The sequence below is a fragment of the Orcinus orca genome, chromosome 9 (assembly GCF_937001465.1).
Source record: "Orcinus orca chromosome 9, mOrcOrc1.1, whole genome shotgun sequence".
NCBI classification, from domain to species: Eukaryota; Metazoa; Chordata; class Mammalia; order Artiodactyla; family Delphinidae; genus Orcinus; species Orcinus orca.
In genome coordinates this window covers 104,939,235-104,963,870 of record NC_064567.1, presented here as the reverse complement: position 1 = coordinate 104,963,870, position 24,636 = coordinate 104,939,235, and the positions used below count along the sequence as shown (strand labels likewise).

The 24,636-nt window shown below is 42.9% G+C and overlaps 1 protein-coding gene across 1 annotated transcript in view; it reads left to right on the top strand.

Moving 5' to 3' along the window:
- ABCA13 (ATP binding cassette subfamily A member 13) overlaps positions 1-24,636 on the top strand; it is a 301,396-nt gene that overhangs the window by 91,897 nt on the left and 184,863 nt on the right. Inside the window, 6 exon segments of the mRNA XM_049714700.1 lie at positions 2,742-2,855; positions 7,238-7,267; positions 7,269-7,329; positions 21,124-21,300; positions 22,521-22,762; positions 22,764-22,831. Of these exon segments, the coding sequence (XP_049570657.1) occupies positions 2,742-2,855; positions 7,238-7,267; positions 7,269-7,329; positions 21,124-21,300; positions 22,521-22,762; positions 22,764-22,831 (692 nt within the window).

The following is a 24,636-nucleotide window of genomic DNA, read 5'->3' as shown; positions in this document are numbered from 1 at the left end:
TTGAAGTTTATACCTGTCCTGGTGGTTGCCGTTTTTCCTCTCTTTTGCCAGAATAATTTGTTCTGTAGGGTCTCTTTTCCTCCTTTGTTTTCTGTCTTCTGTTTTTTAATGTCATGTCTGTCCTCTTCCCAGTTATCAATGCCCAGACTCACTTCTTTCTTACGTGAGAACCTTTGCTGTCACTCCATCCTCTCCTCCCGCACCATGGCTATCTTGTATTGATAGAGTCTGAAACCAGTCAGACACATTAACAATCATCAGAGTGAGCAGCTGGTGTTTATAATTTTACTGTAACTTTTCTATTATAATTTTTTTCTTTCAAGAATTATTATTGGCATTTGGATTCAATTCAGAACCTTGTTCACCATTATTTAAAATTAATTATTTGAGTGGTTTCATGGCTCATCATCATTTCAGTGTTCTCATATTGATTTAACTGTTTACTCAGGTGTGTTCAGGTAACTTTTTCAGGAGCATTCATAGGTAGCATCATTTCTTTGTCCTTGGATATCTGAGGTCCTCACCTTTGCACCATAGCTCAGCTGGACATAAGAATTCCTGGCTTATGTTATTTCTCCCTGAAAACTCAGTAGATTCTGCTGCATTGTCTACTGACCTTTAATTTTGCAGAGAAACTCTCTGAAACGACATTATTGTTTTTCCTTCTTCACAGGCTTCTTGTGTTCTCCCTGAGGCTGATATATTTATTCTTTTAGTTAGAATTCCAGTTGTTACAAGGTATGCTAGCACTAGTCTCTTGTTAATATTTTTTGCTGTGTAAGAAATGTTTATAGCACCGTTATTCACAGTAGCCAAGATATGGAAGCAACCTGAGTGTCCATCAACAGATGAATAGGTAAAGAAGATGTGGTGTGTATACATATACATACGTACGCATATATATCCATATAGATATAGATATAGAGATATAGTACAATGGAATATTACTCAGCCAGAAAAAAGAACAAAATTTTGCCATTTGCAACAAGGTGGATAGACTTGGAGGGCATTATGCTAAGTGAAATAATTCAGACAGCGAAAGACAAATACTGTATGATATCACTTAAATGTGGAATCTAAAAAAATGAAACTAGTGAATATAACAAAAAAGCAGACTCACAGATATAGAGAGCAAACTAGTGGTTACCAGTGGGGAGGGGAAGTGGGCAGGATGGGGTAGGGGATTAAGAGGTACAAACTCTTACGTATAAAATAAGCCACAAAGATATATTGTACAACACAGGGAATACAGCCAATATTTTACAATATCTATAAATGGAGTATAGACTTTAAAAACTGTGAATCACTATATTGTATACCTGTAACATATATATATATATAGTGCAGCAACTGAACTTAAAAAAAAAAAGAAAAAAAGGGAAATGGTCTTCAGATTTGCACACTCAGCAGCGGTGGGTTTTCTCCCTCCTGTGATAACTGACCCTGTTCTTGGCCCCTTCTGTGCTCTGAATCTTGGCTTAGATCTCTTGCATCTGTCCCGGACTGTCTCTGATTTGTCCTTCTTTGTCTCTCTGCCCTCCTCTGAGGGCTGGGGTGGGGTCTCCACTGCCCCGTGTGTCCCCCTTGTTTTGATTCCCAGCCTGTGTTCAGTCTCTGGGTCTCACCACCTCATGTGGGCTGTTTCCTCCTCGTCGCCACCTCCTCTGTGCTCCTGGATGTTTCTTGAAAATACAAAGTAGATACTTTCTACATTTTCTCCTGTCTTTCATTAGGTTTATTTTGACCAGAAAGGGTCTTTTCATGTGCCTCTGGTGTTTCCCTGCTTGCTCATCCTTAGCAACAGAGGATCTCACTTTTGTGGGTGGGCGAGTAACACAGACGTCGAGTGAGTCCACAGCTCAGGCTCATGTGAAGGCGGAAGGGCGGCGTTTGGACAGGCTGCGGCTTTTCTTTGCCGGTCAGACCCCTGGCAGCTGAGTGGGGGAGGGGCAGCAGCCGAGGCAGCCGTGCCCACGAGGGGCTCCGTCCTGTCCTGGGCTCGTCTTGGGAACTATAGCAGCAGGAGCTTCTCTTCTCTTTCTAGCCCCTGAGCTGGTGTGACCTGTGCCATTGTGACCCCAGGGGGGTGTGGCTGGACTCCAGACCCGCCTTAATCTTATCTCTTTGCATATAGATTGTTTTCAGTATAAAAACATAGTAACGTTGCCGTAGACATCTTCATGGGTATAGCTTTGTATTTCACTTAAAAGATTTCCTCAGGATGGCGTCCTTTTATTTTGAGAGAAAAAGGCAGGGGTGTTTTTTGGTAGGTCAGTGACCGTAAATATTTTTTATGACACCAAATTATTTTACATAAATCTTACACTCATTTGCTCTGCCAGCAGCCATAAATAAATAACTGTGGTTTCGTTTTATCCTAAATAGAGTTGGGCATCATAAAACAAATCGTAGATGCTAGTTGAGAATGTATTGTTGAGACGGAAGTGTGAGCAGGCGTCTTGTTTAGTCAGTGTATACTGGGGATGTCTGTTGCCCGTTAGAGGGACCTATTGGGGACACCACGGTGACCACGTGGACAGCACCTGACGGAAAGAGTCTGGGGGGAGGGCCTTGGGACGGTCACCGGGTCATCCGGGTAGGTGGCCTTGGAAGATCTCCGCTCTGATGGCTGAGCCGCACACAACGCTGGTCTCCTTGTTGTAGCAGCCACAGCGCTGAAGAACCTTCCTAATGCAACAGGGCTGAGCTAGAGACGTACCCAAATCTTCTTTATCTTGCAGGCAAATCGTACTTTTGATTTTGTGGACAAGCTGAAGACTTTATCTGAAACACTGCTGAGCTTGTCCAGTGTTTTTCAGAGCAGCAGAAATGGTCAGATGCTCCGTCAACTGCAGGTGAGGGAGGGGTGACCCCTTTGCCACCGAGGGCTGGGGGAGCCCACGCTCAGGTGCGTCTGCAAAACCAGAGTGGTCCTTTAGAGGACTCTGCAGAGCCACCTGGGGCGTGGCTTGCCCAGTTGACTGGTAATGTTGACGTAAAATTGGATGTGTGTGAAAACTTTTTGTAAGTGATCAGCTGTTTTGCCCATGCAAGATGTTACTATTGTGGGAATGATCAATAATTCATTATTTATTTGTGCTTTAAATTCCATGTTAAATTAAAGCTTTTTGGGGTGGTTTTTTTTGGGTGCTTTTCAACTGTGGGTCTATTAAAACAATTATCATTCCCCAGTATTCTGTACTGACAATGTAATATATTCCAAAATACGTGGGCTGTAGTTTCAAATGGCCTGACTTCTTCTCAGCAGGACAGTCATTAGTTACAAAACTTTCATCAAGGTAGATCACATGAGGACCTTTTGGGGCATCTGTGTACCTCTGACTTAACCTGCGTCTGATAGCATGAGAAAATATAACTACATTTTTATTCTTGTTTGGCTTATTTTTAATCCACTGACCAAGTAGTTCAAGGTGGTTCCGAGCAGGGACTCAGAGCCAGATGGTCTGGGTTTGATTCCCAGCCGTGCCCCCACTGCTGTGTGATCTTGAGCTGGCCACTGAACTTCTCTGTGCCTTGGGCTTCTTACCTTTGAAGTGAGGAAATAACCATAGTTATGAGCTGTAAATTGACTTAAATTATGTAAAGCACTTGGAATAGTGTTTGGTACGTAGGAGATGCTTCTGTGTCTGGGTCCTCCCAAAAGCCGACACTGAGATGAGGTTACATGTGTGAGAATTTTGTCAGGGAAAGAGCTGTTGGAGCCGAGGCTGGGGAAGCCGGGGAGGCCGGGGAGGTCTGGTCCTGAAGGGACGGGGGGGGGGGTGGCGTGGGGGCTGGGTGGAAACATCCCACAGGGCCCTGCATTTAGAGGACACCTCTTATCCAGCTGAAGTCGGGTATCATGGGGGATCCTCTGTCAGGGGAGCCGTGGCTCCTAGGAGTGGGCTCGGCGTGGTCACAGCTAAGAGCAGCTGGGAGGTGTGGCCTCCAGGCAACTGAGATGGATTTCAGAGCACAGCAGAGGGCCTTGGATGTTGCCGTTCCTGGAGCTGGGAGTCCGGGATGCTCATTCCCATGGTGGCCATGGCTATTATTGTTATTCTTCTTCTTTAATTTGTTTGCTCACCAGTTAATTTGCTGATACAGGGATCAGTAGGCGTTTTCTGTAATGAATCAGATGGTAAATAATTCAGGCTTTGAAAAGGGGACTGCTGTAACTACAGATAATTATATGCAGTATAATAAGCAGCAGGTTGAGTCTCTACAAAGTAGTGTGAGAACGTAACAGTGCCTAACTCCGTCTCAAGAATCAGGTGGTTAGTGGGAAGAAGGATAAATTAGGAGTTTGGGATTAACAGATGCACACTGGTATATATCTAACAGATAACCAGCAAGGATCTACTGTGTAGAATGAGGAACTATACTTCATATTTTGTAAAAACCTATAATGGAAAAGAGTCTGAAAACGAATATATATATATATATATATATATATATATGAATCACTTTGCTGTACACCTGAAACTAACACAACATTGTAAATCAAACATATTGATACTTCAATAAAAAAAAGAAACAGGTGGTTTCTTGGAGAAGTCTTCAGTTTAGCTGAGTGCTGTTTACCAAGTAGTCAAGTTAGAAATTAAAGCCACTTATTCAATCACTTGAAGAACTTTTTACTTAGAGAATGAATTGTGGTGAGTGACTCTAGTTCTTAGCATCGAGATCACATTCAAGAGTATCTGTAGTGCCCTTGGATTTGCAGTAACTGATGTCTGGGCTCTAGGTCTGGCTCTGCCCGCAGGGGGCTAGATTAGTATTTCGCTGATGCCGGTGACCCTGACTTACTTTTCCCTTCAGTTAAAAGCATCTTTCCATGGAGATGTTGCCGAGATTAAATGACTAATGCATATGAAGTGCATCACATAATGTTGGGCAAGTAGCTAGTGCCCAGTGAAAGAAGATAAATAAGATTTAAAAAAATCAGACACTGAGGTTTCATCATGAAATCTTGTCGTCTATAGACAAGAGTCAATAAAATCATCAGGTATCAGGGAGATGTAAGAAATAAAAGAGCTAAATGCAGAAGGTGGGTGTTATTGAAAATTCCTCATCAGAAGTCCCCAAGTTATACAGTTGTTTGGTAAAACAACTGTTTGCTGGGAAAACTGGACAGCTACATGTAAAAGAATGAAATTAGAACAATTCCTAACACCATGCACAAAAATAAACTCAAAATGGATTAAAGACCTAAATGTAAGGCCAGACACTATAAAACGCACAGAAGAAAACATAGGAAGAACACATTCTGACATAAATCACAGCAAGATCTTTTTTGACCCACCTCCTAGAGTAATGAGAATAAAAACAAAAATAAACAAATGGGACCTAGTGAAACTTAAAAGCTTTTGCACAGCAAAGGAAACCATAAACAAGATGAAAAGACAACCCTCAGAATGGGAGAAAATATTCGCAAACGAAGCAACTGACAAAGGATTAATCTCCAAAATATACAAACAGCTCATGCAGCTCAATATCTAAAAAACAAACAACCCAATCAAAAAATGGACGGAAGACCTAAATAGGCATTTCTCCAAAGAAGACTACAGATGGCCAACAAACACATGAAAAGGTGCTCAACGTCACCAGTTGTTAGAGAAATGCAAATCAAAACTACAATGAGGTATCACCTCTCACCAGTCAGAATGACCATCATCAGAAAATCTACAAACAATAAATGTTGGAGAGGGTGTGGAGGAAAGGGAATCCTCTTGCACTGTTGGTGGGAATGTAAATTGGTGCAGCCATTATGGAGAACAGTATGGAGATTCCTTAAAAAGCTAAAAGTAGAGCTACCATATGACTCAGCAATCCCACTACTGGGCATATACCCTGAGAAGATAATTCAAAAGGACACATGTACCCCAGTGTTCATTGCAACACTATTTACAACAGCCAGGACATGGAAACAACCTAAATGTCCATCAGCAGATGAATGGATAAAGAAGATATGGTACATATATATGATGGAATATTACTCAGCCATAAAAAGGAACGAAGTTGTGTCATTTGCAGAGATGTGGATGGACCTAGAGTCTGTCATATGGAGTGAAGTAAGACAGAAAGAGAAAAACAAATGCCATATGTTAACACATATATGTGGAATCTGAAAAAAATGGTATAGATCTTTTTTACAAAGGAGAAATAGAGACACAGACATAGAGAACAAACATATGGATACCAAGGGGGAAGGGGGAGATTGGGTTGAGTTGGGAGATTGGGATTGACCTATATACAATATTGATACTATGTATAAGGTAGATAACTAGTGAGAACCTACTGTACAGCACAGAGAACTCTACTCAATGCTCTTTGGTGACCTAAAGGGAAGGAAATCCAAAAGAGAATGGAGATATATATATATATATATATATATTTATATACACTATAGTGGAGATATATATATATATATATATATATATATGTGTATATATATAGAGAGAGCTGATTCACTTTGCTGACCAGCAGAAACTAACACAACATTGTAAAGCAGCTGTACTCCAATAAAAATTAAAAGAAAAAGAGATCCCCCCTTTGCTTAATCCTGGCATTGGCCCCACTGCATCTGTGATCCACCCTCAGTAGATTGTTGCTTGCTGTGGGTACGTGGCAGCACAGTGTGGGTGTATGCGTGCCAGCTGCAGAGTTAGTATGCAAGGCGCCATCAAGCTGCTGGAGGTAATCTTGGAGAACCTTCCACAGTGCAGCCTTTGACAAATGAGGTGGAGTTGAACCATCAATAGTGAGAGAAGAAAGATACAGATGATGATATGAAACATGCTTCCAAAGATAAGGCTTTGAACATTGCACGTTTAAGAGAGGGTGTGGGAAAATGCTGAACCTCTCATCAGTGTTCTTGTAACAGTGACCCCCTCTTTATAACCGGCCCACAGAAAAGGCAATATAAAGGATTTATGTAAAGGGTCACCATATAGTTCTATTAGAAAGTTTTACCAAAAAATCAGCACTTAATTCATTCTTTGTTTTCAATATTAGTGCATATTTATTCATACAATTATATCCCCAATTGTTTACTTTTGTTTTTCAAGATAAAGTCCTAAGCAAATGTAATCCTATTTACTGGGATGTTTTAGAACCTCTTTGCACTTTTTGTGCCTTTTCCCTGTATCATGAAACTTGGAATAAACCTAACAAGTATTATTCAGCAAGAGGAATGGTGAGATTAGTCTTGTTAAACTATATTACTTTCCTTTAGGAAGCCCTGAAAAACAAATTTATAAGAAGTCTTTGTAGAAAGCCAGCTGCACATTGATGTAGACAAATGGACGGAAAAGCTCCAGACACTCGGTAAGTGCGGCGGGCGTTGTGGTGGATCCATCATCAGGCCATGAAGTTTCTGGGTGACAGACGAGTCACTGCTTCCTCCCCCAGTTTCTGGTTTCTTGTCTTTGAGATGCAGAGCTTGAGTTCAGTATACTCCCAAGTTTGTTCATAACTGAAGTTTTCTGATTTGCTGACTCAGGGCTCGAATAGTAAGGAACTTAGTTAAAAAGGAAGGCCTCTGATTTACACACAGGAATTGTGAGTTATAACACAATTTTATAAAAGAAATTGCTACCATTGAGTTAATAGTCAATTGAAAGCAGTTAATTGATTTGAAGATCTGAAACTTGGATAAAAAAATTCATCAATCAGCAAACGTTTATTGCATGTTTGTAGTTTATTAATCAGTGACTTCATTTAGATGTTCAACAGCCGTTTTCTGAACACGCAGGAGAGTCAGGCTCTGAGCGAGAATCTGGAGACCCCCAGCCCCCGTGCGGTGGTTTGGCAGGCGCGTCCCAGGGATGCTTCCAGGGGGCTAGGCCAGAGGGATGGCAGAATGGAAGAAAGAAAGAGCTCCGGGAGGGAAGGAAGGGTGTCAGGCCATCTGAGGCCCCCGGCACCTGCCACTGTGCCCGCACCCAGGGCGAGGGCTGGCGTCTGCTTGGAGCACGAGGGTTAGTGGAGGGCAAGGTGATATATTAGGCACAATACTTCCCTTTATGAAAAAAAAATTTTCTGGTGAATTTACTACTTTAGAAAGTTTAATAGTATTTTAAAATAAATGTTACTGGGCTTCCCTGGTGGTGCAGTGGTTGAAAGTCCGCCTGCCGATGCAGGGGACGCAGGTGTGTGCCCCGGTCTGGGAGGATCCCACATGCCTCAGAGCGGCTGAGCCCGTGAGCCATGGCCGCTGGGCCTGCGCATACGGAACCTGTGCTCTGCAACGGGAGAGGCCGCAGTGGTAAGAGGCCCGCGTACCACAAAAATAAATAAATAAGTAAATAAATAAATGTTACTGCCTTGAATGGTGTTTTCACATAGTTAAAGCACACTTACAAACGCAGTAGTTCTGGAAAGCTCATTACAGCAGCGGCTGCATCCTGAGCTGTGGGGTGAGGACCAGAGGTTTCCTGTCCCGCCGCAGAGGCTCTTATTAGTCTGCACCTGCAGCCCCGCTGGCATGTCACCTCGGGGCCAGAGGGCCCAGGGATCCTCCAGCTCCTCGCTGAGAACGCACACCACCTCTGAACAGGTTTTCCCTCATGTAAACTTCTATTATAAAGTTCGCGGGAAAAACAGTAACAGAAATTCAGACACTGAGCTTTTCCTACAAATGTGTTTGGACCCAGAGTGTGGGATTCAGATGGAATTTTGAGACCTGTGAGGTGTGATTCCTCCCTTCTCACTGCCCCACCCAAGGTGAAGCCCCTCTTGTTGAGGTGGAGAATGATGGTCATCTTCCATCTGACTCTGCACAGCCCTCTGGGAGCAGGCCAGGTGTGAACACAGGCCAGTCCATGGCGCAGGTGTGCCGGGGGCTTGGGCACCCTCTAGATGCACGTCTCCTTTCGTAACTCCCTGGTTAAAGAGTTAACTCACCTTACTCTGGGCATCCTTCTGAAATTGCCTATTCCTAGTCGCTGGAGACTGGGGCAGGATGACTACTTGAAGGTACGTTAATGCGGTTCCTGGGAATGTTTACCCAATCATGCTTTTGTTTTTCTTTATTATTTAACTTTAAAAAATAACTTTTTGCTTATTACAGAAGTAATTGTCTGTTGTGGAAGTGATAGAAAATACAAATAAACCAGAAAAGCAATCTACCCATAATCTCGTCCTCAGAGACAGTCATTGTAGAAGCCTTGGAGTAATTTTTCAGAAGTAATTATATGGCTTACATGAACTTAGGTGCATGTATTTTTGTAAAAATGGTCATACTGTCCATATCATTTTGGAACCTGTTCATAGAAATTGGCTCTGTTACTGAGGGTCCCTAGCGTGAACTGCTTTAAACTTGTGTAACTGTTTCTTCTGGATTGGTTGCTACATCTTTGAAAACTGTGCTTACACTAGTGTTTCTCGATCTATTCATTTTAGGAATAATCATTGATTTCTCCAGGTCATTTTCCCTGCCTCATGAAGGTTATGTGTCCATTTTAGTTACGTCGTGAAGCGTTGGGACTGGATACATGTTGCCCAATGCAGAGCCACGTGGTACATAGAATGAAATTTCCTTTTCCCAGGGTTCCCCTTCCCCAGAGGTTCGTATTACCTTGTTCTCAGGTGTAACATTTGCTGTCCATTCGCCCACCCCTACCCCCAGTTTGCCAACATGTCCGCTTGACTTGGGGTCCTTTTGTTCATGCAGACACCCAGCCAGGCCCCCACCTCCCCTCCCACTGGGCCGGCCTACCTCTGTGTCTGTCTCTTCTCCCACACTGGAGGCTACGTTTCCTACCTTCTCCATCCTCCCATTTTTCTTTATTACCATGTTTTCTTGCTTCATATTCAGAATTATGGAAAAGGGTGCGTGAGAGGAAAATTTCCTGAGTAATTTTACTCAGTAAATTCACTTTTATATCTGAAGGATATGTGAAAAACATTCCGTATTTCATTCTTGATAACTTTAATTTGTGTTTTCTGTCTCTCCCCTTTTTTGGTCAGAGAATTATCAATTTTATTAGTCTTTTCAAAAAAATGAATATTTGGCTTTGTTGTTTCTTTTTTATGTTTGCTTTCTATTTCATTGATTTCTGCTTTTTTCTTTATTGGTTCTTGCCTTTTACTTTCTTTGGTTTGTCACCTCCCCCTGCTCTTTTTTTGGTAAGTTCTTGAGATAGATACTTAGATGATTGATTTCTACCTTTTCTTCTTTCTCATGTATTTAAATTTATACTTGTATGTATTCATGGCCCTTCTTTTCCCTCTGAGCATTGCCTTAACTGCATCTCACAGGTTGTCATGTTCTGTTTTCATTATCATTCAGTGAAGTGTAATTCTTTTGATTCTCTAATTATTTGAAAGTTTATAGCTTAATTTAGAAATATTTGGGATTTTCCATTTATCTTTGTGTTACTGACTTCTAGCTTTAGGTCGCAGTGGTCAGAGAATGTACAGTCAGTATGATCTCATTTGTTTGAAATTTGTTAACGTCCCACATGGTCAGCTTTGCATCCTGCGTGTAGCGGTTCTAGGTTGGAGGGTGCATCTCCTCTGTATCCTTGCTGATTTTTGTGTGCCTGTTCTATCAGTTATTAGAAGTGTGTGTTTTTATTTCCTATTTTGATTGTGGATTTGTCTATTTCTATTTAATTCTGTCAGCTGAGGCTTTAGTTGTTTTGAGGCTGTATTTTATTTTCTACTGAGAACGTGAGATATTTATATTTTCTTCTGTCTGTATTTAAATGTTTTCTTTTTTCTCCCCACAGCATGTCACTCTGACTTACTGAGGTGTGTTTTCCATCACGAGTTTCCTGCTTTGGTTTTCCAGCACTTCTTGAATCAGTGTCTTGATATCTTACATTTTGGGAAAGACTTGGTCATTATCTCTTAAAATATTACTTCTGATCAGTTCTCTCCGTTCTCCTCTGAAACTCCAATTAAACACGAAAAAATTTCCATGTCCATATGCTGGTTATATCCTATTCTCTTGTTTTCCCATCTTTTCTTTCTCTCTGTGCTTCAGTTTGACATATTTTTTTCTTACCTGTTAAAAAATCCACTAATTATCTCCTCAGCTGACAGTTTTTCATTTCAGTTATCGCATTTCCCAGTCTAAGCTTATAATTCGATTCTTTTAAAAAATAGTTTTCAGTTCTCTGCTGAAATTCTCCCTATTTTCATCTAACTTTCAGTAATTGTGTTCAAAGATTTCTGATGTGCATATTTTTAACTGCAATATTAATCATATTTAATAATTCAGAAATACTAATCATATTTTCATTGACTACCAGACGTTGTGTATGAAAATTGTAGAAATAAATTTTTCTTCCTTGATGGTGCTGTTTTCCTCTTGATGCTGTTTTTCTGCTCCCTGCAGAGAGCTAGGCTGGGACCACGTCCTTGAATCTGATCAGAGGCTGAGTTGATTGATGGAGGTTCAGTCTTACTGGGAGTTTTTCCTCTGCTGCTGTAGTCCTGTCAGGGTGAGGAGGGGTCTCAGGTAAAACTGGGGTGTTTCCTAGACCCTCACACCCGAGTCCCTGAACTCAGGCCGCGCAGGACCCAGTAGGCTCAGGTTCTCCATCCTTAGGATCCCACGTACCAGACTCCTGTGCCCTCTCCTGAGCGCCTCAGACCGTCAAGTCCTTGTAGCCTTGGTAGCTGTTGGAAGCTTTCACACAGATTTAAAGAAATCATCCATAATTTTCTGGTTGTTTGTCTTCAGCAAGTTGTCCATCATTCTGACTTTAATAACGGATCTTTTAAGTCTGCAGATAGTCTTCTTTCACGTATCAGGTATTTTCCTGTCATTTCCTTGAATTTCTCACCTGTATTAAAAAAATGTCATCTCTACCTTTAGGTTCAATTTTTGATCATTGTTTTTGTTTTTTGTTTTTTATTTTTATTTTTTAACATCTTTATTGGAGTATAATTGCTTTACAATGGAGTGTTAGTTTCTGCTTTATAACAAAGTGAATCAGCTATACATATACATATATCCTCATATCCCCTCCCTCTTGCGTCTCCCTCCCACCCTCCGTATCCCATGCCTCTAGGTGGTCACAAAGCACCGAGCTGATCTCCCTGTGCTATGCGGCTGCTTCCCACTAGCTGTCTATCTTACATTTGGTAGTGTATATATGTCAATGCTACTCTTTCACCTCGCCCCAGCTTACCCATCCCCCTCCCCGTGTCCTCAAGTCCATTCTCTACGTCTTCGTCTTTATTCCTGTCCTGCGCCTAGGTTCTTCAGAACCATTTTTTAAAAATTCCGTATATATGTGTTAGCATATGGTATTTGTTTTTCTCTTTCTAACTTACTTCACTCTGTATGACAGACTCTAGGTCCATCTGCCTCACTACAAATAACTCAATTTCATTTCTTTTTATGGCTGAGTAATATTCCATTGTATATATGTGCCATATCTTCTTTATCCATTCATCTGTCGATGGACACTTAGGTTGCTTCCATGTCCTGGCTATTCCATGTCCTGGCTAGTCATGTACACTGGGGTTCATGACTCTTTTTGAATTATGAACACTGGGGTACATGACCCTTTTTGAATTATGGTTTTCTCAGGGTATATGCCCAGGAGTGGGATTGCTGGGTCATATGGTAGTTCTATTTTTAGCTTTTTAAGGAACCTCCATACTGTTCTCCATAGTGGCTGTATCAATTTACATTCCCACCAACAGTGCAAGAGGGTTCCCTTTTCTCCACACCCTCTCCAGCATTAATTGTTTGTAGATTTTAAGATGATAGGCATTCTGACTGGTGTGAGGTGATACCTCACTGTAGTTTTGATTTGATTTCTCTAATGATGAGTAATGTTGAGCATCCTTTCATGTGTTTGTCGGCAATCTGTATACCTTCTTTGGAGAAATGTCTGTTTAGGTCTTCTGCCCATGTTTTGATTGGGTTATTTGTTTTTTGATACTGAGCTGCATGAGTTATTTGTAAATTTGGAGATTAATCCTTTGTCAGTTGCTTCATTTGCAAATATTTTCTCCCATTCTGAGAGTTGTCTTTTTGTCTTGTTTATGGTTTCCTTTAAGTTACATTAGGCCCCATTTGTTTATTTTTGTTTTTATTTCCATTTCTCTAGTAGGTGGGTCCAAAAAGATCTTGCTGTGATTTATGTCATAGAGTGTTCTGCCTATGTTTTCCTCTAAGATTTTGATAGTGTCTGGCCTTACATTTAGGTCTTTAATCCATTTTGAGTTTATTTTTGTGTATGGTGTTAGGGAGTGTTCTAATTACATTCTTTTACTTGTAGCTTTCCAGTTTTCCCAGCACCACTTACTGAAGAGTCTGTCTTTTCTCCACTGTATATTCTTGCCTCCTTTATCAAAGATAAGGTGACCAAATGTTCGTGGATTTATCTCTGGGCTTTCTATCCTGTTCCATTGATCTATATTTCTGTTTTTGTGCCAGTACCATACTGTCTTGATTACTGTAGGTTCGTAGTATAGTCTGAAGTCCGGGAGCCTGATTCCTCCAGCTCCGTTTTTCTTTCTCAAGATTGCTTTGGCTATTCGGGGTCTTTTGTGTGTTCATACACATTGTGAAATTTTCTGTTCTAGTTCTGTGAAAAATGCCAGTGGTAGTTTTATAGGTATTGCATTGAATCTGTAGATTGTTATGGGTAGTATAGTCATTTTCACAATGTTGATTCTTCCAATCCAAGAACATGGTAAATCTCTCCATCTGTTTGTATCATCTTTAATTTCTTTCATCAGTGTCATAGTTTTCTGCACACAGGTCTTTTGTCTCCTTAGGTAGGTTTATTCCTAGGTATTTTATTATTTTTGTTGCAGTGGTAAATGGGAGTGTTTTCTTAATTTCACTTTCAGATTTTTCATCAGTAGTGTATAGAAATGCCAGAGATTTCTTTGCATTAATTTTGTATCCGCTACTTTACCAAATTCATTGATTAGCTCTAGTAGTTTTCTGGTAGCATCTTTGGGATTCTCTATGTATAGTATCATGTCATTTGCAAACAGTGACAGTTGTACTTATTTTCTGATTTGGATTCCTTTTATTTCTGTTTCTTCTCTGATTGTGTTGGCTAAAACGTCCAAAACTATGTTGAATAATAGTGGTGAGAGTGGGCAAACTTGTCTTGTTCCTGATCTGTAGTGGAAATGGTTTCAGTTTTTCACCATTGAGGACAATGTTGGCTGTGGGCTTGTCATATATGGCCTTTATTATGTTGAGAAAAGTTCCCTCTATGCCTACTTTCTGGAGGGTTTTTATCATAAATGGGGGTTGAATTCTGTTGAAAGCTTTTTCTGCATCTATTTAGATGATCATATGCTTTTTCTCCTTCAGTTTTTTAATATGCTTTATCACATTGATTGATTTGCATATATTGAAGAACCTTTACATTCCTTGGATAAACCCCACTTGATCATGTTGTACGTTCCTTTTAATGTGCTGTTGGATTCTGTTTGCTAGTATTTTGTTGAGGACTTTTGCATCCATGTTCATCAGTGATATTGGCCTGTAGTTTTCGTTTTTTGTGCTATCTTCATCTGTTTTTAGTATCAGGGTGATGGTGGCCTTGTAGAATGAATTGGGGAGTGTTCCTCCCTCTGCTATATTTTGGAAGAGTTTGAGAAGGATAGGTGTTGGCTCTTCTCTAAATGTTTGATAGAATTCACCTGTGAAGCCATCTGGTCCTGGGATTTTGTTTGTTGGAAAATTTTTAATCACAGTTTCAACTTTAGTGCTTGTGATTAGTCTGTGTATATTTTCTATTTCTTCCTGGATCAGTCTCGGAAGGCTGTGCTTTTCTAAGAATTTGTCCATTTCTTCCAGGTTGTCCATTTTTTGGGCATATAGTTGCTTGTAGTAATCTCTCATGATCTTTTGTATTTCTGCAGTGTCAGTGGTTCCTTCTCCTTTTTCATTTCTAATTCTACTGATTTGAGTCTTCTCCCTTTTTTTTCTTGATGAGTCTGGCTAGTGGTTTATCAATTTTTTTTTATCATCTCAAAGAACCAGCTTTTAGTTTTATTGATCTTTGCTATTGTTTCCTTCATTTATTTAAATGATACATTAAACATCAATATAAATGTCCTATAAATATCAATTATCAATTATTTCTGGTCTGATCTTATGATTTCTTTCCTTCTGCTAACTTTTGGGTTTTTTTTGTTCTTCTTTCTCTAATTGCGTTAAGTGTAAGGTTAGGTTGTTTATTTGAGATTTTTCTTGTTTCTTGAGGTAGGATTGTATTGCTATAAACTTCCCTCTTAGAACTGCTTTTGCTGCATCCCATAGGTTTTGGGTTGCCATGTTTTCATTGTCATTTGTTTCTAGATATTTTTTGATTCCTCTCTGATTTCTTCAGTCATCTCTTGGCTATTCAGTAGTGTATTGTGTGGCCTCCATGTGCTTGTTTGTTTCACAGATTTTTTTCCTGTAATTGATGTCTAGTCTCATAACACTGTGGTTGGAAAATATACTTGATATGATTTCAATTTTCTTAAATTTACCAAGGCTTGATTTGTGACCCAATATATGATCTATCCTGGAAAATGTTCCTTGAGCACTTGAGAAGAAAGTGTATTCTGTTGTTTTTGAATGGAATGTCCTATAAATATCAATTAAGTCCATCTTGTTTAATGTATCATTTAAAGCTTGTGTTTCCTTATTTATTTGCATTTTGGATGATCTGCCCATTGGTGAAAGTGGGGTGTTAAAGTCCCCTACTAAGAATGTGTTACTGTTGATTTCCCCTTTTATGCCTGTTAGCATTTGCCTTATGTATTGAGGTGCAACCCTTACGTTGGGTACATAAATATTTACCATTGTTATATCATCTTGGATTGATCCCTTGATCATAATGTAGTGTCCTCTTTGTCTTTTGTAATAGTCTTTATTTTAAAGTCTATTTTGTCTGAGATGAGAATTGCTACTCCAGCTTTCTTTTGATTTCCATTTGCATGAAATATCTTTTTCCATCCCCTCTATCTCAAGTCTGTATGTGTCCCTAGGTCTGAAGTGAGTCTCTTTTAGACAACATATGTACAGGTCTTGTTTTTGTATCCCTTCAGCCAGTCTATGTCTTTTGGTTAGAGCATTTAATCCATTTACATTTAAGGTAGTTATTGATATGTATGTTCCTATTACCATTTTTTAATTGTTTTGGGTTTGTTATCGTAGGTCTTTTCCTCCTATTGTGTTTCCTGCCTAAAGAAGTTCCTTTAGCATTTGTTGTAAAGCTGGTTTGGTGGTGCTGAATTCTCTTAACTTTTACTTGTCTGTAAAGGTTTTATTTAATTTCTCTGTTGAATGTGAATGAGATCCTTGCTGGGTAGAATAATCTTGGTTGTAGGTTTTTCCCTTTCATCACTTTAATTATGTCTTGCCACTCCTTTCTGGCTTGTAGAGTTTTTGCTGAAATATCAGCTGCTAACATTATGGGGATTCCCTTGTATGTTATTTGTTGCTTTTTCCTTGCTGCTTTTAATACTTTTTCTTTGTATTTAATTTTTGATAGTTTAATTAATATGTGTCTTGGCATGTTTCTCCTTGGATTTACCCTGTATGAGAGTCTCTGCACTTCCTGGACTTGATTATTTCCTTTCTCATATTATGAGAGTTTTCAACTATAATCTCTTCAAATATTTTCTCAGTCCCTTTTTTATTCCTTTTCTTCTTCTGGCACCCCTATAATTCAAATGTTGGTGAATTTAATGTTGTCCCAGAGGTCTCTGAGACTGTCCTCAATTATTTTCATTCTTTTTTCTTTATTCTGCTCTGTGGTAGTTATTTCCACTATTTTATCTTTCAGGTCACTTCACCGTTCTTCTGCCTCAGTTATTCTGCTATTGATTCCTTGTAGAGAATTTTTGATTTCATTTATTGTGTTGTTCATCCTTGTTTGTTCACTGTTTAGTTCTTCTAGGACCTTGTTAAACGTTTCTTGTTATTTTCTCCATTCTGTTTCCAAGATTTTGGATATCTTTACTATCATTATTCTGAATTCGTTTTCAGGTAGACTGCCTATTTCCTCTTCATTTGTTTGGTCTGGTGGGTTTTTATCTTGCTCTTTCATCTGCCGTGTGTTTCTCTGGTCTTTTCATTTTGCTTATCTTACTGTGTTTGGGGTCTCCTTTTTGCAGGCTGCAGGTTCGTAGTTCCCGTTGTTTTTGGTGTCTGTCCCCAGTGGCTAAGGTTGGTTCAGTGGGTTGTGTAGGCTTCCTGGTGGAGGGTACTGGTGTCTGTCTTCTGGTGGATGAGGCTGGATCTTGTCTTTCTGGTGGGAGGACCACATCAGGTGGTGTGTTTTGGGGTGTCCATGACCTTATTATGATTTTAGGCATCCTCTCTGCTAATGGGTGGGGTTGTTTTTCTGTCATGCTAGTTGTTTGGCATAGAGTGTCCAGCACTGTAGTTTGCTGGTCGTTGAGTGGAGCTGCGTCTTAGCATTGAGATGGAAATCTCTGGGAGAACTTTTGCTGTTTGATATTACGTGGAGCCGGGAGGTCTCTGGTGCACCAATGATCTGAACTCGGCTCTCCCATCTCAGAGGCTTAGGCCTGACACCCAGCCGGAACACCAAGATCCTGTCAGCCACATGGCTCAGAAGAAAAGAGAGAAAAAAATAGAAAGAAAGAAAGAAGAGAGCAACCAAACCAAAAAACAAATCCACCAATGATAACAAGCACTAAAAACTATACTATAAAAAAACAAAAAAAAAAAACAAAAGAAAACAAAGAGAACCCTAGGACAAATGGTAAAAGCAAAGCTATGCAGACAAAATTACACAAAGAAGCATACACATACACACTCACAAAAAGAGAAAAAGGAAAAAAATATGTATCTATATATAAGAAAAAACAGAAGAGAATAACCAAATCAGTAAACAAATCCACCAATGATAATAAGCTCTAAATATTAAACTAAGGTAAACATGAGGCCAGAAACCAGTCAGTCGCAGACAGCAAATCCCAAGTCCACAGTTGCTCCCAAAGTCCACCGCCTCAATTTTGGGTTGATTCATTGTCTATTCAGCTATTCCACAGATGCAGGGTACATCAAGTTGATTGTGGGGATTTAATCCACTGCTCCTGAGGCTGCGGGGAGAAACTTCCCTCTTCTTTGTTTGCAAAGCTCCTGTGGTTCAGCTTTGGATTTGGTCCCACCTCTGCATGTAGGTCACCTGAGGGCCTCTGTTCTTCACTCAGACAGAACGGGGTTAAAGGAGCAGCTGCTTTGGGAGCTCTGGCTCACTCAGGCCGGGCGGAGGGAGGGGTATGGATGCGGGGTGAGCCTGCAGCAGCAGAGGCCGGCGTGACGTTGCACCAGCCTGAGGTGCGCCGTGTGTTCTCCCGGGGAAGTTGTCCCTGGATCACGGGGCCCTGGCAGTGGCGGGCTGCACAGGCTTCTTGGTGGCTGCAGCAGCAGCCTTAGCGTCTCATGCCCGTCTGTGGGTTCTGCACTGATAGCTGCAGCTCGCGCCCGTCTCTGGAGCTTGTTTAGGCGGTGCTCCGAATCCCCTCTCCTCGTGTACCCCAAAACAATGGTCTGTTGCCTCTTAGGCAGTTCCAGACTTTTCCCCAGAATCCCTCCTGGCTAACTGTGGTGCACTGGCCCCATTCAGGCTGTGTTCACACAGCCAACCCCAGTCCTGTCCCTGGGATCTGACCTCCGAACCCTGATCCTCAGCTCCCACGCCCGCCCATCCTGGCAGGTGAGCAGACAAGCCTCTCGGGCTTGTGAATGCTGGTCGGCACTGATCCTCTGTGCGGGCACCTCCCCGCTTTGCCCTCTGCACCCCTGTTGCTGTGTTCTCCTCCGTGGCTCCGAAGCTCCCCCCCTCTGCCACCTGCAGTCTCTGCCGTGAAGGGCCTTCCTAGTGTGTGGAAACCTTTCCTCCTTCACAGCTCCCCCCCACTGGTGCAGGTTCCATCCCTATTCTTTTGTCTCTGTTTTTTCTTTTTTCTTTTGCCCTACCCAGGTACGTGGGGAGTTTCTTGCCTTGTGGGAGGTCTGAGGCCTTCTGCCAGCATCCAGTAGGTGTTCTGTAGGAGTTGTTCCACGTGTAGATGTAGTTTTGATATGTTTCTGGGGAGGAAGGTGATCTCCACATCTTATTCCTCTGTCTTCTTGAAGGTCTAGCTCTATTCATTTATTTTGAGTTCTCTCTTTCATGTTGGAGAGTTTCCTTAACTGTCTGTTGAGGTTAAGAATGAGGCACTGAAGCCTGATAGGATGTTTTTCATGTGCAGGGAGCTTACCGGGACTCTGTTTCCATCAGTGGTTCTCAGCTGAGGGGGAGTTTGTCCCCTGGGGCATTTGGCAAGGTCTGGAGCCATTTCTTGTTGTCGCAGCTGGTGAGATGCTCCCAACCAGGAATGTTCCTAAGCACCCTGTGATGTACAGGACAGCCTCCCCTAACATATAGCTCTGGCCCCAAATGTCGGGAAGCCGTCCCTCATTTAGAAGAGACGAAAGCAATAGGAGGGAGGCAATTGTTGGACATCATCTTTAGGGCTAGAAACAGGGGATCTCAAACCCCCTAGCTGGCCATGGCTAGCGCCAGCGTGTCTCAGGTCGTCAGCTGTAGATGTCAAATGGGGACAATGCACAGCTTCTCGTGGCCAGAGCTCGGCTGAAATCCTTGCAGAGTCTTTTACCCCGTGCATGTGTGAGCCTCTTGCTGCCCTTGCCAGCTGGGGCCTTCCCACACCTTCTGCTCCACAGACCTGTGTGTTTCCTCTTGGCCCGTCTTTAACTACCTCTTACGTTTGATGGGGACACAGGAGAGAGAAGCGTCCTGGTCTAGTCCTCTCACGATGGGCCTTTGTGTCCCTGTCCTGTTTTCTACCCTTTCCTGTGGAGGTGCCCCCTCCAGCGCCCCCGTCGGGTCGGGGAGGGCACTGAGGAGTCCAGAGTCAGAGGACATGTGGTGGAGACTTGAGCAACTACTTGTGTTACATTCACTCCACTGAGCGAGAGCTCTTACCAAACAGCTGCTGCTGCCTTCTTCTCGGGCAAGGACCTCTGCAAGGGGTGCTAAAGCCCACGGAAGTTTTGTGTGGAGCTGCTTTTCTAATTCCTGACATTACACATGTACGCACACATGCACATGCACACACACATACACACACACGGATACAGTCATTCAATTATATGAACGATTCAACTATGCAAAGCCTTTTTTAAGCAGCTTTGGTTCTGTCCCTGGAACACAATTAAAGCCACACTCTGCGGAGACCAGGTCACTCCTTATTCCATGAAGCCTCTGGAATTAACGCAGTGAAGTCGTCAGCAAACTTACTGGGTGAGCCTGTAGAGCACACATTCAAACGACAAATGATCAGCAGTATAGAAATGCTCCCGGTTTGCCCCATCCTGTAAAATTGAACACTTTCCAATTCTCTATCAAAAACAAGAAAACAAAAATCCCAAACACTCAGAGCCCCTCAGAGTGTGGAACGCACTTTTTGGTCTCCTATTTTCTAGTTGTTGAGCTTAGTTTCATCGGGAGGAATTAAATTAGGATAACTGGCTGGCGCCTAGCTCTCCTCTTCAGCAGCTGTAACCATGACAACAGGATGCCCTCAGTAAGCACTTACACACACGAGGTACTTGGCTTAATCCTTACGACAATCCCGCAGGGGATTCTGCTTTCTTCACACTGCAAATGAAGAAACAAACTTTGATGGATAAGATAACTTTCCAGGGTAAACATGGAATCATAGGAGAGCTGCTATGGGGACAAAGCTGGATCTTGTCCCCTTTGCTGCCACCACTGCCCAGTGGGCAGGTACTTAGGGGGACAGGGCCACCCTCTCTGCTTGGAGCTGGGTTACTCCAGCCGTGTCTCTCACACGTCCTTCCCTCTGCTGCTTATTCTTTCTGGCTCCCGCTGTTGACTTAGCTGTGGTCTGCAACCTCACCCTCTATGATTTAACTGTTTTCTTTCCATTTACATGTAAGTATCAGCATTACAGGGACCATATAGGAAAGGTGGAGTTTGCACTCAGCAAATAAGTAGCAAATTTTGCATGGAACGGAATTTGACTCTTCTGAATAAATTTTCTCATGAAGGAATTTATTTGCAAAGTCCCTGCCTTGGGAAGGATATGCGCTGTGCCCAGAGAAAAGTTGCCACGTCCTCGTTTCCATGTCCTCAGGAGGGAAGCTGGGCCAGATGCTGAACCACCTGGGCGCTGGACGCCTCCGCTCCCTGGGCCGCATCCTGGCCAACCTGACCTTCTGTGTCCTACTGACCCTCTTCCAGGGTCTGACCTCCGCCACCTCCCTGGAGGCGACCTCACAGACCCTCATGCGGAAGAACAGCTTCTTGGCCAGTAAGTATTCAGTGAACACACATGCTCATAAAGGCAATATTTGCATATTTCTCCCCAAACATGTCTTATCACCGACAGAAAACAGTGCTTTCTGGGTAAAACGAACAAAGCAGAACTGGTCCCCTTGAGTTGGTGAAAAGATGGGCCTCATACGTCATCCGAGGCCCAGTGCTATTCCCTGCATCCATGTTTACCAGTTTATAGTTAAATCTCACGTGATAGGTTATATTTTTCTTGATTAAAGCTGTACTCTGATTTCTTCCATCCCTTTTATTTTTATCAGGTGTATCTGGATGTCCTAGGGTCAGGGGAGAAGAGACAGTGGCCAGTTCAAGTCTTTCGATCAGTTGTTCACTTATTCAACATAAATATGATGTATTCTCGTATTCCTTTTGAATAAACAGTGAATTGTTTTTATTTGGCTTTGTATTAGTTTGCTAAGGCTGCTGTGACAAAGAATTGCAGCCTAGGTGGCTTAAACAGCGTAAATTTCTTTTCTCATAATTCTGGAGTCCAGGTGTGGGCAGGCCTGGCTCTCCCCGAGGCCTCTGTCCTCGACGTATGGATGGCTGTCTGCTCCCTCATCTTCCCTCTGTGCGTGTCTGTGTCGGCACTTCCCCGTCTTGTAAGTACACCAGTCATGCTGGATTAGAGCACATCCCGTGACCTCATTTTCAGTTGGTCACCTCTGTAAAGACTCAGTCTCCCAATAAGGTCACATGGTGAAGTGCTAGGGGTGAGGACTTCAACTTAGGAATTTGGGGAGGGCAGAATTCAGCCCACAAGCAGCTTTGTATATGAAATGCGAAGAATTCCTGTGGCAGAACACAGAATCCAAAGACATTGGTTCTTAGGGACATCTGTAATCACAGACAAGGAAACTCTATTATTTGTGCAGCCTCATGTAATTTTTCAAGTCCTGCAAAAATGCAAAACGAGTAATTTCTTTGTATTAATGACACCACTGTGTGTTTTTGTTAAAATAAAAAAGAGTATTTTTAATTTTAGGAGGGAGTTGGGAATTGGGAGGCCTTAGTGCTACCTCAGCACCGAGGGCTTGTGTCACACAGAAAATTAGCCTCCCTTCCCTGGGGTGCGGCCCCTTTCTCAACGGGGGCGCTGAGCTGAGTGTCCTGGGGCGTCCGGTCAGACCCATGCTGATGTGGTGTGAGCCGCTCCTAGGTTGTGCTGACCCCTTGTTTGTCCTTTTCTGACCTTAGGTATCATTTTTAACAGTTCCTCAGCAGGTAAGAACCTCAGCTCAGAATCTCTCCAGCTGCCACCCCAGGTTACGTACAGCATCCGGACCAGCATTTTGTACAGCTTGAGGACGGATCTGGTGAAAAACCCTTTCTGGAAGTTCCACCCTCAGAGCCTCCCAGCCGATGGGTTCAAGTATAACTACATCTTTGTCCCGTTGCAAGACATGATCGAAAGAGCTATCATCTCAGTGCAGACAGATGGGGCAGGAGGCCCTGAACCCGGCCATGCAGGTGCAGGCCATCCCGTACCCGTGTCACACCAGCCACCTGTGAGTACCCGGTGGGACCGAGCTCCTGAGGGCCCCCGACAGTGGGAGAGGCCCTGCGTTTGGAAACCAGGTGGAGAAAAATCCTGGAGCTTTTGTATAGCCATTCCACCAAAGAGCATTTGGAGACGATCCATTCTCCTTTTTAATTTCCTAAGGCTGAGCCATCCAGATAGAAGAACAATTGTGGAGATAATGTGGTCAGTTAGATTTGACACCAGGCATCTGTAGCTTCAGACACCCTTGAGAATAAATTTGACGAATAATATTCACGGGGGATTCCTCCCATCTGAATCAGGGAATCAGAGGAAGCTTATTTCCTCTTCAGCCCAAATCCTTACAGTTTGGGCCTGTGCCACCCACATGCAGGGATGGAGGGATTCCCAGAGGCCTGGGGTGGGTGACCTCGTAGGTCGGGTCATCCGAGAACACTCACGAGTTGACTTGGGTGATTCAGCGGGTGACTGCAGCTCCGACACTCTCAGGGTGAGAGTGAGGGGAAGCTCAGTCGAAGGGACTCGGGGCAGCGCTCACCCTTGGGACGTCCTTCCGTGTAAGATGCTTCGGAGCCGAGACCCAGGCAATGTTCCGGGCGGTGCTGTGTTCAGAGAGGGGTGCATTCACGAGCCCCCTCCTCCCTGACTTTCCCCAACGGGTCAGCAAGCAGGACTGGGCAAGAGGAGGATGACAGGGTGCTGGGGAGCTGCACCCTTCTGTGCGTGACTCCGGCACAGGCTGGTGGGAGGACACAGCCCAGACGTGAGCCTGAGGGTCCCTGATTCACCCCTTCCCGTGCCAGGAAGGACCTGCATCAGCCCGCTGGCCCAAGGTTCGGGGTGGGGGGAAAGCTTCGGTCCTTCTCAGCAGTACCCCCCGCCCGCATTGTCCTAGGCCCGGGATCAGGGTCCTGGGGGTGGGGGGTGGATGGAGGGAGAAGGGCAGGAGGCAGAGCCGGGGTGACATGGGGAGGGGCTGGGGGTTGGCCACCACCCTGCACTGGCACCAGAGTCATGCATCTCAAGAGACAGAAACAAAAGCTGAGCCATTTTGTTTTCTTAGATTCCATATATATGTGTTACCATATGGTATTTGTCTTTCTCTTTCTGACTTATTCACTCTGTATGACAGACTCTAGGTCCATCCACCTCACTACAAATAACTCAATTTCCTTTCTTTTTATGGCTGAATAACATTCCATTGTATATATGTGCCACATCTTCTTTATTCATTCATCTGTCAGTGGACACTTAGGTTGCTTCCATGTCCTGGCTATTGTAAATAGAGCTGCAATGAACATTGTGGTACATGACTCTTTTTGAATTATGGTTTTCTCAGGGTATATGCCCAGTAGTGGGATTGCTGGGTAAAATGGGTCTGAGGAACCTAGGGGCAGGACAGGAATAAAGACACAGATGTAGAGAATGGACTTGAGTACATGGGGAGGGGGAAGGGTAAGCTGCGACAAAGTGAGAGAGTGGCATGGACATATATACACTACCAAACGTAAAACAGATAGCTAGTGGGAAGCAGCCGCATAGCACAGGGAGATCAGCTCGGTGCTTTGTGACCACCTAGAGGGGTGGGAGAGGGAGGGTGGGAGGGAGGGAGACGCAAGAGGGAGGAGATATGGGAACATATGTATATGTATGACTGATTCACTTTGTTATAAAGCAGAAACTAACACTCCATTGTAAAGCAATTATACTCCAATAAAGATGTTAAAAAAAAAAGCTGATTTCTCCACGTGGCTGTCCCTGTATATGGGATTTTGATCCAACAGGCTCATCCTTTTCTGTCTGATGTTGCTA